Below are 12,537 nucleotides of genomic sequence, written 5' to 3'. Positions count from 1 at the left end.
TCATGTGATGGAGAGCCATGTGAGTGAGAGGTGCTTCGGAATATGCAGCCGGGAGAAGGGAATTATTATTATTATTATTATTATATTCAGCCCAAGGCCACAACGGCCACTGGCCACAAAAGGCATGGATTCTTTTAGGGGGCATTACACAAATGGGATGCCGCCAGGAAATTCAAGGCATTATCAAGTGCTTGTCAAATTGTGAATGAGAGACTGATGAAGTGTGTACAGCCTGCGCAAAAAACTAAGCAGAACTCATGCCTTTCATGCGACTTTTTTCAAATCATCATTAGAGTCGCATCATGCAGCCTTAGAATGTATTAAACTTCAAAACATATAGCCCAACGTTTGTATCACAACTGAAGTTACATAAATAACTCTAAATTAAGCATATAGGAGTACCTGTTTCTTTGTTAACCGAGCAACACAGAATAGCCGCATGTGCACACTCCCTCAGAAATCGTTTGGAGAAAATATCCTTTCTATTTGATTCAGCTATTTTCAAATGCATTCTTCATACTATAAAATAATATAATATAATGCCATGGAATTCTAAGCAAATCTTGTCTGCTAAATGAACTAGTGTAGCCCACAGTCATATGGCATAACCAGATCAGGGCCTAACATAAGGACAACTTGAGTATGCTATTCTGTTCTTCTGAAATAGACTGCATTTTCTTCATATCATGTTTCTTTAGAGCTGTCTAAAATAAGTAATGGATTTATTGTGATGGTGTAGGCTATATTACATGGATTTATCAGACTTTTTAAAATGTAGATGTTCCAAAGGTCTGCATCAGTGGCTTGTAGGCTATGTGTGGAAGCCAGGAAATGCTAAATGTGTTTATGTTAATTAACTGTCAGTTACTGTAAGTTATTTGCTTGACAATCACCGGCCGACAAAATTTTATGACCGCCACAGCCCTAGTTGTGATCAGAGAATGGCATGACTGATATCATTTTAGTAACTGACAAATACTCTGTCATGTCCTGAAACCTCAACCATCACAGCAGCCTCTTGTCAGACACTGTACAGAGCTATTGTTTAAATGCTGAAATTCCCCCTGAGCATGTCTTCCATGGTGAATTTGTCCAGTGATAAAGGGAGAAAGCACTACAGTTTACTATACACTGAGTGGACAAAATATTAGGAACACCTCCTCTTTCCAGAGTGGACAAAATATTAGGAACACCTCCTCTTTCCATGACATAGACTGACCAGGTGAATCCAGGTGAACGCTATGATCCCTTATTGATGTCACTTGTTAAATTCACTTCAATCAGTGTAGATGAAAGGGAGGAGACAGGTTAAAGAAGGATTTTTAAGCCTTGATACAATTGAGACATGGATTCTGTATGTGTTCCATTCAGAGTGTGAATGGGCAAGACAAAAGATTTAAGTGCCTTTGAACGGGGTATGGTAGTGGGTGCCAGGCGCACCAGTTTGAGTGTGTCAAGAACTTCAACACTGCTGGGTTTTTCATGCTCAACAGTTTCCCGTGTGTATAAGAATGGTCCACCACCCAAAGAACATCCCAAAGGACACTGCTGTAACTCAGCTACATTTGTGGGTTTTCAAGCATGAACTGCTCGTTTCAAGTCCTGCCACAAAATCTCAATTGGGATTAAGTCTGGACTAGACCATTCCAAAACTTCAAGCCTTTAACCAACAATGCAGTTTTTTTTTTTTATAAAAAAGTGAAATAAAAAAAGTGTTAAGTAAAAAAAATTAAAGCAAATAACTAAAGAGCAGCTGTAAAATAAAATAACAGTAGGGAGGCTATATACAGGGGGTACCGGTACAGAGTCAATGTGCGGGGGCACCGGCTAGTCGAGGTAATTGAGATAATATGTACATGTGGGTAGAGTTAAAGTAACTATGCAAAAATAATAAACAGAGTAGCAGCAGCGTAAAAGAGGGGGATGGGGTGGGGGTGGGGGGGAAGTGCAAATAGTCCGGGTAGCCATGATTAGCTGTTCAGGAGTCTTATGGCTTGGGGGTAGAAGCTGTTGAGAAGCCTTTTGGACCTAGACTTGGTGCTCCGGTACCGCTTGCCGTGCGGTACCAGAGAGAACAGTCTATGACTAGGGTAGCTGGAGTCTTTGACAATTTTTAGGGCCTTCCTCTGACACCGCCTGGTATAGATGTCCTGGATGGCAGGAAGCTTAGCCCCAGTGATGTACTGTGCCGTACGCACTACCCTCTGTAGTGCCTTGCGGTCGGAGGCCGAGCAGTTGCCATACCAGGCAGTGATGCAACCAGTCAGGATGCTGTCGATGGTGCAGTTGTATAACTTTTTGAGGATCTGAGGACCCATGCCAAATCTTTTCAGTCTCCTGAGGGGGAATAGGCTTTGTCGTGCCCTCTTCACGACAGTAAGTTTCCTGAAGGAGAAAGCCTCCACTTCTATGTCAAAGATAAAACAAAAACACTGTAGTAAATACTACAGTATAGTAATGTCTGCAAAAACATTACAGTAAATACTACAGTATAGTACAGTCTGCAAAAACACTACAGTAAATACTACAGTATAGTAATGTCTGCAAAAACACTACAGTAAATACTACAGTATACTACAATCTGCAAAAACACTACATTAATTACTATAGTATATATTACAGTTTTATTTTCCTACAGTATTTATACTATGGTTAACTGTAAATACTACAGTATACTACAGTAAATACTACAGTAAAGTCCGGAAAAGCACTACAGTAAATGCTGTAGTATTTATACCATAGTATACTATAGTATTTTTTCATTTGGGAAGGGTCACATTTGTTCTGTTTCAGTGCATTTCACATTGTTACTCTACTTACATTAAAGAACTGGACAGTAATTGTGTGACATCTTATCCAAAAACAATGCTGTTCTTTGGGCCTTCATAGGGATGTAGCTGTAACCGGCATACAATTTCATTCAACAATAATACATTTATGGGTTACTGCTGCATTTGATGATGTTATTTTTCTGAAGTTATTTGACTGTTTGACATCACACAACTGACTTAGTTTATGGGAAAGTTCCATGCATACTGTATGATACATTTTAGCATTAAAATGTTTGTCCTATTATCTGGTCCACTCTTCTCTCATCCCTCTCTGCTCCTCTCTCATAGGCGAACAGACCACCAGCTAAACTCAACCTGCTAACCTGTCAAGTGAAGCTCAACCCAGATGAGAAGAAAAGCTTTGATCTCTTCTCCCGTGAGTTACGCAGCACTTTGAGGCTCATCTCCATCTCAAACCTCTGCAACCCTGGACTACAGTTTTTCAGTGACAGCCATGTACTCTTCCATGTAGTACTGTAGATGCCTTCTGGTATCCTAGCTTCTCTTACTACAACGACCTCTTACTCAAACTGATCTCATTCTTTGTTTACCCAAACAGATGACAGAACCTATCACTTTCAAGCTGAGGAAGAGGCTGAGTGTCAGATGTAAGTAACATAGGGGTTCACTGATCCAATGTAAACTGTCTGTGCCTTTTGCACTGTACCAGTTTCTGTGCAAACATTGTGTATACATCATTATGTGAGGTGTCCATCCACTCTGCCCATCTTTGGTGATGAAATTTAAATTATAAATACATTTTACCAAGACAAATATGATTCTTCATGTCTGAATCGTTGAGTGGGATCTTTCTGTAACATTATATTAACATTATATCCCAAAATTTGGATTTCGTAACCTTACATCCGATAATAAGCTCCGAGCTCTGTTGACAGAACAGTGACGCTTTTTCACAAGCTGAATTAAATGTAGTAGACTTTGAAAATAAAAAGCTTGCGGTACGCTCAGTGCACTGTTGACATTTCACAGAGATACGCATGTTTTTGTGAGAATTCTTTAAAAAAAGAATAGCATTCATTTGAAAAGCGTATAATAAAATATGAAAATACTACATTTCATGTCTCAAACTCGATTTCTATCTTACCTCTATATTGTTTTACAGTTGAATTCGGAAGTTTACATACACTTAGGTTGGAGTCATTAAAACTCATTTTTCAACCACTCCACAAATGGCTTGTTAACAAACTATAGTTTTGGCAAGTTGGTTAGGACATCTACTTTGTGCATGACACAAGTAATTTTTCCAACAATTGTTTACAGACAGATTATTTCACTTATAATTCACTGTATCACAATTCCAGTGGGTCAGAAGTTTACATACACTAAGTTGACTGTGCCTTTAAACAGCTTGGAAAATTCCAGAAAATGATGTCATGGCTTTAGAAGCTTCTGATAGGCTAATTGACATCATTTGAGTCAATTGGAGGTGTATCTGTGTATGTATGTCAAGGCCTACCTTCAAACTCAGTCCCTCTTTGCTTGACATCATGGGAAAATCAAAAGAAATCAGCCAAATTGTAGACCTCCACAAGTCTGGTCCATCCTTTGGAGCAATTTCCAAATGCCTGAAGGTACCACGTTCATCTGTACAAACAATAGTACGCAAGTATAAACACCATGGGACCATGCAGCCATCATACCGCTCAGGAAGGAGACGCGTTCTGTCTCCTAGAGATGAACGTACTTTGGTGCGAAAAGTGCAAATCAATCCCAGAACAACAGCAAAGGACCTTGTGAAGATGCTGGAGGAAGCAGGTATAAAAGTATCTATATCCACAGTAAAACGAGTCCTATATCGACATAACCTGAAAGGCCGCTCAGCAAGGAAGAAGCCACTGCTCCAAAACCGCCATAAAAAAAAGCCAGACTACGGTTTGCAACTGCACATGGGGACAAAGATCGTACTTTTTGGAGAAATGTCCTCTGGTCTGATGAAACAAAAATAGAACTGTTTGGCCATAATGACCATCGTTATGTTTGGAGGAAAAGGGGGGACGCTTGCAAGCCGAAGAACACCATCCCAACTGTGAAGCACGGGGTTGGCAGCATCATGCTGTGGGGGTGCTTTGCTGCAGAAGGGACTGGTGCACTTCACAAAATAGATGGCATCATGAGGAAGGAAAATTATGTGGATATATTGAAGCAACATCTCAAGACATCAGTCAGGAAGTTAAAGCTTGGTCGCAAATGGGTCTTCCAAATGGACAATGACCCCAAGCATACTTCCAGAGTTGTGGCAAAATGGCTTAAGGACAACAAAGTAAAGGTATTGGAGAGGCCATCACAAAGCCCTGACCTCAATCCTATAGAAAATTTGTGGGCAGAAAAAGTGTGTGCGAGCAAGGAGGCCTACAAACCTGACTCAGTTACACCAGCTCTGTCAGGAGGAATGGGCCAAAATTCACCCAACTTATTGTGGGAAGCTTGTGGAAGGCTACCCGAAACGTTTGACCCAAGTTAAACAATTTAAAGGCAATGCTACCAAATACTAATTGAGTGTATGTAAACTTCTGACCCACTGGGAATGTGATAAAAGAAAGAAAAGCTGAAATAAATCATCCTAACTGACCTAAGACAGGGAATTTTTACTAGGATTAAATGTCAGGAATTGTGAAAAACTGAGTTTAAATGTATTTGGCTAAGGTGTATGTAAACTTCCGACTTCAACTGTATGTCCTCCGAATTTGAGAAGAAAGATGATGAGTTTAACGGTGAGCCTGTCAGCTGATGCAATGCTATTTTCCAGATTGTTTTACCTATTGTTTTCTCTGGCCTCCATTGATTTAGTCACCCTAATTTTGGCCATCCTACAAAGCTACAAACTCCAACAGCTTTTGAACGGATTATGATAGACACATGAGGTTTGGACCATTGGTTTTCTCAGAGGAATTAACATAGGTTAAAATATGTGCTTTTGATTGGACACCCTATATCAGGGATCAACAACTAGATTCAGCCAGGGGCCGATTTCTTTCTTGAGTGGATGGAGGCCGGAACATAATTACAAATCATATGTAGACTACAAATTGACCGCAAGAAGCCCAAACAGACATAATATTTGACCAACACATCATCATTTAAAATGTGTATACGATCACATATACACTACATGACCAAAAGTATGTGGACACCTGCTAATTGAACATCTCATTCCAAAATCATGGGCATTAATATGGAGTTGGTCCCTCCCTTTGCCGCTATAACAGCCTCCACTCTTCTGGGAAGGCTTTCCACTACATGTTGGAACATAGCTGCGGGGACTGATGTTTGGCGATTAGGCCTGGCTTGCAGTCAGTGTTCCAATTCATCCCAAAGGTGTTCGATGGAGTTGAGGTCAGGGCTCTGTGCAGGCCAGTCAAGTTCCTCCACACCGATCCCGACAAGCCGTTTCTGTATGGACCTCGATTTGTGCACAGGGGGCATTTTCATGCTGAAACAGGAAAGGGCCTTCCCCAAACTGAAGCACAGAATCGTCTAGAATTTAATTGTATTCTGTAGTGTTAAGATTTCCCTTCACTGGAACTAAGGGGCCTAGCCTAAACCATGAAAAACAGCCCCAGACTATTATTCCTCCTCCACCAAACTTTACAGTTGGCACTATGCATTGGGGCAGGTAGCGTTCTCCTGGCATCCGCCAAACCCAGATTCGTCACTGCTCCAGAGTCCAATGGCGGCGAGCTTTACACCACTCCAGCCGACGCTTGGCTTTGCGCATGGTGATCTTAGGCTTGTGTGCGGCTGCTTGGCCATGGAAACCCATTTTATGAAGCTCCTGACAAACAGTTATTGTGCTGACGTTGCTTCCAGAGGCAGTTTGGAACTCGGTGGTGAGTGTTGAAACTGAGGACAGACGATGTTTACGCGCTACGTGCTTCAGCACTCGGCGGTCCCGTTCTGTGGCCTTGTGTGGCCTACCACTTCGGGCTGAGTTGCTGTTGCTCCTAGACGTTTCCACTTCACAATAACAGCACTTACAGTTGACCGGGGCAGCTCTAGCAGAGCAGAAATTTGATGAACTGACTTGTTGGAAAGGTGGCATCCTATGACGGTGCCACATTGAAAGTCACTGAGCTCTTCAGTAAGGCTATTCTACGGCCAATGTTTGTCTATGGAGATTGCATGGCTGTGTGCTTGATTCTATACACCTGTCAGCAACGGGTGTGGCTAAAAATAGCCAAATCCTCTCATTTGAAGGGGTGTCCACATACTTTTGTATATATAGTATATCTGTCTATTATGGGAATACTTTGGAAAAGATTTCCAAAATTAAAATAACTTGGTGCCCTTCATTATGTGTCTATATGATACAGGGGGTACATTTAATTGGTCTCTTCTCAGACCCTCTTTGACGTTGTATGGATTCCAAATGGCACCCTATTCCCTATATAGTGCACTTGACTCTGGTCAAAGCTCCTGAGTGGCGCAGTGGTCTAAGGCACTGCATCGCAGTGCTAACTGTGCCACTAGAGATCCTGGTTCGAATCCAGGCTCTGTCGCAGCCGGCCGCGACCGGGAGACTCATGGGCGGCGCACAATTGGCCCAGCGTCGTCCAGGGTAGGGGAGGGAATGGCCGGCAGGGATGTAGCTCAGTTGATAGAGCATGGTGTTTGCAACGCCAGGGTTGTGGGTTTGATTCCCACGGGGGGGCAGTATAAAAACAATAAAAATAAAAATATGTATTCACTAACTGTAAGTCGCTCTGGATAAGAGCGTCTGCTAAATGACTAAAATGTAAATGGAATAGGGTGCCATTTAGAACGCACACTTTGCCCTCCAAGCTCACTGGTTCTCTCGGCTGACCCTGCCTGTGTTTTCAGATGGATCTCAGTCCTGCAGAACAGTAAGGAGGAGGCCCTAAACGATGCCTTCAAAGGAGACCAGGACAGAGGGGAGAACAACATAGTGCAGGAGCTGACCAAGGCCATCGTCAGCGAGGTCAAGAGGATGAGCGGCAACGACGTCTGCTGCGACTGTGAAGCGCCCAGTGAGTGACACACAGAGAGCATTCTGGGAAAAGGCAGCAAGAAATTATTGTGGTCTTCCTCCCAGACGGGTATTATATCAAAATGAACACAGTCTTGTACATACAGTATGTGAATGTGTGAGGGGCTGACATGGTTTCCGTAATTTACAAGGCTGAACGTACAACCTTGCTTGGTTTGACAATTGACATGTTATTTTTTCTATGTGCTGCACTGCATGCGCTCACACACATTCTTAGGAGTCTTTGTTAGGTCAGACTAGTTCCTCAAATACCGAAGAAAAAGGGTTGGCTGTTTCGGTCAGATGTTATTGAAATCCTACTGTGCCTACAGTACCAGTCAAACGTTTGGCACACCTTCTCATTCAAGGGTTTTTCTTTATTTTTACAATTTTCTACATTGTAGAATAATAGTGAAGACATCAAAACTATGAAATAACACATATGGAATCATGTAGTAACCAAAAAAGTGTTAAAAAAAGCAAAATATATTTTAGATTTAAGATTCTTCAAAGTAGCCACCCTTTGCCTTGATGACAGCTTTGCACACTCTTGGCATTCTCTCAACCAGCTTCATGAGGTAGTCACCTGGAATGCCTTTCAATTAGCAGGTGTGCCTTGTTAAAAGTTCATTTGTGGAATTTATTTCCTTCTTAATGTTTTTGAGCCAATCAGTTGTGTTGTGACAAGATAGGGGTGGTATACAGAAGATAGCCCTATTTGGTAAAAGACCAAGTCCATATTATGGCAGGAACAGCTCAAATAAGCAAAGAGAAACTACAGTCCATCATTACTTTAAGACATGAAGGTCAGTCAGTCCGGAACATTTCAAGAACTTTGAACGTTTCTTCAAGTGCAGTCGCAAAAACTATCAAGCACTATGATGAAACTGGCTCTCATGAGGAGCGCCACAGGAAAGGAAGACCCAAAGTTACCTCTGCTGCAGAGGATAAGTGCATTAGAGTTACCAGCCTCAGAAATTGCAGCCCAATTCAAGTAACAGACACATCTCAACATCAACTGTTCAGAGGAGACTGCGTGAATCAGGCCTTCATGGTCAAATTGCTGCAAAGAAACCACTACTAAAGGACACCAATAAGAAGAAGAGACTTGCTTGGGCCAAGAAACACGAGCAATGGACATTAGACCGGTGGAAATCTGTCCTTTGGTCTGATGAGTCCAAATGTGAGATTTTTGGTTCCAACCGCTGTGTCTTTGTGAGACGCAGAGTAGGTGAACGGATGATCTCTGCATGTGTGGTTCACACCGTAAAGCATGGAGGAGGAGGTGTGATGGTGTGGGGGGTGCTTTGCTGGTGACACTGTCTGTGATTTATTTAGAATTCAAGGCACACTTAACCAGCATGGCTACCACAGCATTCTGCAGCAATACGCCATCCCATCTGGTTTGCGCTTAGTGGGACTATCATTTGTTTTTCAACAGGACAATGACCCAAAACACACCTCCAGGCTGTGTAAGGGCTATCAGACCAAGAAGGAGAGTGATGGAGTACTGCTTCAGATGACCTGGCCTCCACAATCACCTGACTTCAACCCAATTGAGATGAATTTGGATGAGTTGGACCGCAGATTGAAGGAAAAGCAGCCAACAAGTGCTCAGCATATGTAGGAACTCCTTCAAGACTGTTGGAAAAGCATTCCAGGTGAAGCTGGTTGAGAGAATGCGAAGAGTGTGCAAAGCTGTCACCAAGGCTGGGTGGCTACTTTGAATAATCTAAAATCTAAAATATACACTGCTAAAAAAAATTAAGGGAACACTTAAACAACACTGTCAGAGCTGGCGTAGGGGTGGTGTGGAAATCAGATGCAGGATGCAGAAGTAGTCCAAAAATACTTTAATAAAGTCCACAGAATGAACGGCTACAAACAGAGCCGGAGGCACAAGAAAAATAACGCACTCAGCGTAATACACTAAACACGCACAATAGTGCGGACTCTCTACAGCAATAGAGCACAAACTAGACATGGAAACACCTGCTGACAAATGAACAACTACACACAACCACAAGACAGAAACAACGAGAACTTAAAGGACACATAATCAAGACAAAATGAGAAACAGGTGTACCAAAACAGACCAAACCAAACGAACACAGAAACAACGAACGGTGGCAGCTAGTACTCCGGGGACGACGACCGCCGAAGCCTGCCCGAACAAGGAGAAGGAGCAGCCTCGGCAGAAACCGTGACAGTACCCCCCCCTTGACGCGTGGCTCCAGCCGTGCGCCGACCCCGGCCTCGGGGACGACCAGGAGGACGCGGAGCAGGGCGCGTGGGATGACCACGATGGAACTCAGTCAGAAGGGACGGGTCTAAGACATCTCTCCTCGGCACCCAGCACCGCTCCTCCGGACCGTACCCCTCCCACTCCACGAGATATTGGAGACCCCCCATCCGGCGTCTCGAATCCAGGATGGACCGAACTGTGTACGCCGGAGCCCCCTCGATGTGGGGGCGGAGGAGTCTCTGCTATCTCACAGTCCTGGAGTGGACCAGCTACCACCGGCCTGAGGAGAGACACATGGAACGAGGGGTTAATATTCTTATAATCAATAGGAAGTTGTAATCTGTAACACACCTCGTTCAACCTCCTCAGGACTTTAAAAGGCCCCACAAACCGCCGACCCAGCTTCCGGCAGGGCAGGCGGAGGGGCAGGTTTCTGGTCGAGAGCCAGACTCGATCTCCCGGTGCGTACACCGGTCCCTCACTGCGGTGGAGATCGGCGCTCGCCTTGTGTCGACGGATGGCCCGCTGCAGATGTACGTGAGCAGCGTTCCATGTCTCCTCTGAGCGCCGCACCCACTCATCCACCGCAGGAGCCTCGATCTGGCTCTGATGCCAAGGTGCCAGAGCCGGCTGGTACCCTAGTACACATTGGAAAGGAGTGAGTCTGGTGGAGGAGTGGCGAAGGGAGTTCTGGGCCATCTCGGCCCAGGGAACATACCTCGCCCACTCCTCCGGCCGGCCCTGGCAATACGACCTCAGAAACCTACCCACATCCTGGTTTACCCGTTCAACCTGCCCATTGCTCTCCGGGTGGTACCCCGAGGTAAGGCTCACCGAGACCCCCAAGCGCTCCATGAACGCTCTCCAGACTCGAGAGGTGAACTGGGGGCCTCGATCAGACACTATATCCTCGGGTACCCCGTAATGCCGGAAGACGTGAGTGAATAGTGCCTCAGCGGTCTGTAGGGCAGTGGGGAGACCCGGCATGGGAAGGAGACGACAGGCCTTCGAGAACCGATCCACAACGACCAGGATGGTGGTATTTCCCTGGGAGGGGGGAAGGTCAGTAACAAAATCAACCGAGAGGTGAGACCAGGGTCGTTGTGGAACGGGCAGGGGTTGTAGCTAAACCCTCACATCCCTGGCTAACGTTGGCCACCAGTACTTAGTGCTAAGGCAGTGCACCGTCCGGCCAATCCCTGGATGTCCAGAGGAGGGTGACGTGTGAGCCCAATATATAAGTCGATCCCGAACCTCGAGCGGAACGTACGTCCGACCCACAGGACACTGTGGAGGGCTAGGATCGGTACGCAACGCCCGCTCGATTTCGGAATCGACCTCCCACACCACCGGTGCCACCAGGCAAGACGGCAGGAGTATGGGTGTGGGCTCAACGGACCTCTCCTCCGTGTCATACCGCCGGGACAGGGCATCTGCCTTACCGTTCTGGGACCCAGGGATGTACGTGATCTTAAAAACGAACTGGGCCAGAAGCATGTTCCACCTAGCCTGGCGAGGGTTCAGTCTCCTAGCTGCCCGGATGTACTCCAGGTTTCGGTGGTCAGTCAAAATGAGGAAAGGGTGTTGAGCCCCCTCAAGCCAATGCCTCCACACCTTTAGGGCCTGGACCACGGCTAGCAGCTCCCTGTCCCCCACGTCATAATTTCGCTCCGCCGGACTGAGCTTTTTAGAGTAAAAGGCACAGGGGCGGAGTTTCAGGGGCGTGCCAGACCGTTGCGAGAGCACGGCCCCTATACCGGCTTCTGACGCGTCTACCTTCGACCTGGAATGGTAGCGCGGGATCCGGATGCGCCAGCACCGGCGCCGAGGTAAACAGGTCCTTCAGTCTCCCAAAAGCCCTATCAGCCTCAGCAGACCACTGCAAGCGCACCGGACCTCCCTTTAGAAGAGACGTTATGGGAGCTGCCACCTGTCCAAAACCCCGGATAAACCTCCTGTAGTAATTCGCAAAGCCCAAGAACCGCTGCACCTCTTTAACAGTGGTTGGAGTTTGCCAATTACGCACGGCCGACACACGGTCAACCTCCATCTTTACCCCTGACGCAGACAACTGATAACCCAAAAAGGAGACAGACTCCTGGAAAAACAGACATTTCTCTGCCTTGACATATAGGTCATGCTCCAACAATCTCCTCAACACTCGGCGCACCAGGGCTACATGCTCGGCTCGGGTAGAAGAATACACCAGAATGTCGTCAATGTACACGACCACTCCTTGCCCCTGCATATCCCGGAAGATCTCATCTACGAAGGATTGGAAGACTGAAGGAGCATTCATTAACCCGTATGGCATGACGAGATACTCGTAATGACCCGAGGTGGTACTAAATGCTGTCTTCCATTCGTCACCCTCCCTAATATGCACCAAGTTGTATGCGCTCCTGAGGTCCAATTTTGTGAAGAACCGCGCCCGTGTAAAGACTCGCAATCAGAGG

At 45.5% G+C, this 12,537-nt stretch overlaps 1 protein-coding gene across 2 annotated transcripts in view; it reads left to right on the top strand.

Annotated features, from left to right (window-relative positions):
* LOC311106869 (arf-GAP with SH3 domain, ANK repeat and PH domain-containing protein 2-like) overlaps window positions 1–12,537 on the top strand; it is a 58,402-nt gene that overhangs the window by 30,679 nt on the left and 15,186 nt on the right. For both annotated transcript variants that reach the window (XM_084149257.1, XM_084149256.1), the window contains exons 12-14: window positions 3,120–3,207; window positions 3,391–3,439; window positions 7,671–7,837. In XM_084149257.1, the coding sequence (XP_084005383.1) occupies window positions 3,120–3,207; window positions 3,391–3,439; window positions 7,671–7,837 (304 nt within the window). The remainder of the gene's footprint in view (window positions 1–3,119; window positions 3,208–3,390; window positions 3,440–7,670; window positions 7,838–12,537) is intronic.

The sequence above is a fragment of the Coregonus lavaretus genome (assembly GCF_964263955.1).
Source record: "Coregonus lavaretus genome assembly, chromosome: 31".
Lineage (NCBI taxonomy): Eukaryota > Metazoa > Chordata > Actinopteri > Salmoniformes > Salmonidae > Coregonus > Coregonus lavaretus.
Note: the sequence above shows the minus strand (reverse complement) of the source record. Positions and strands in the feature narration are given on the sequence as shown.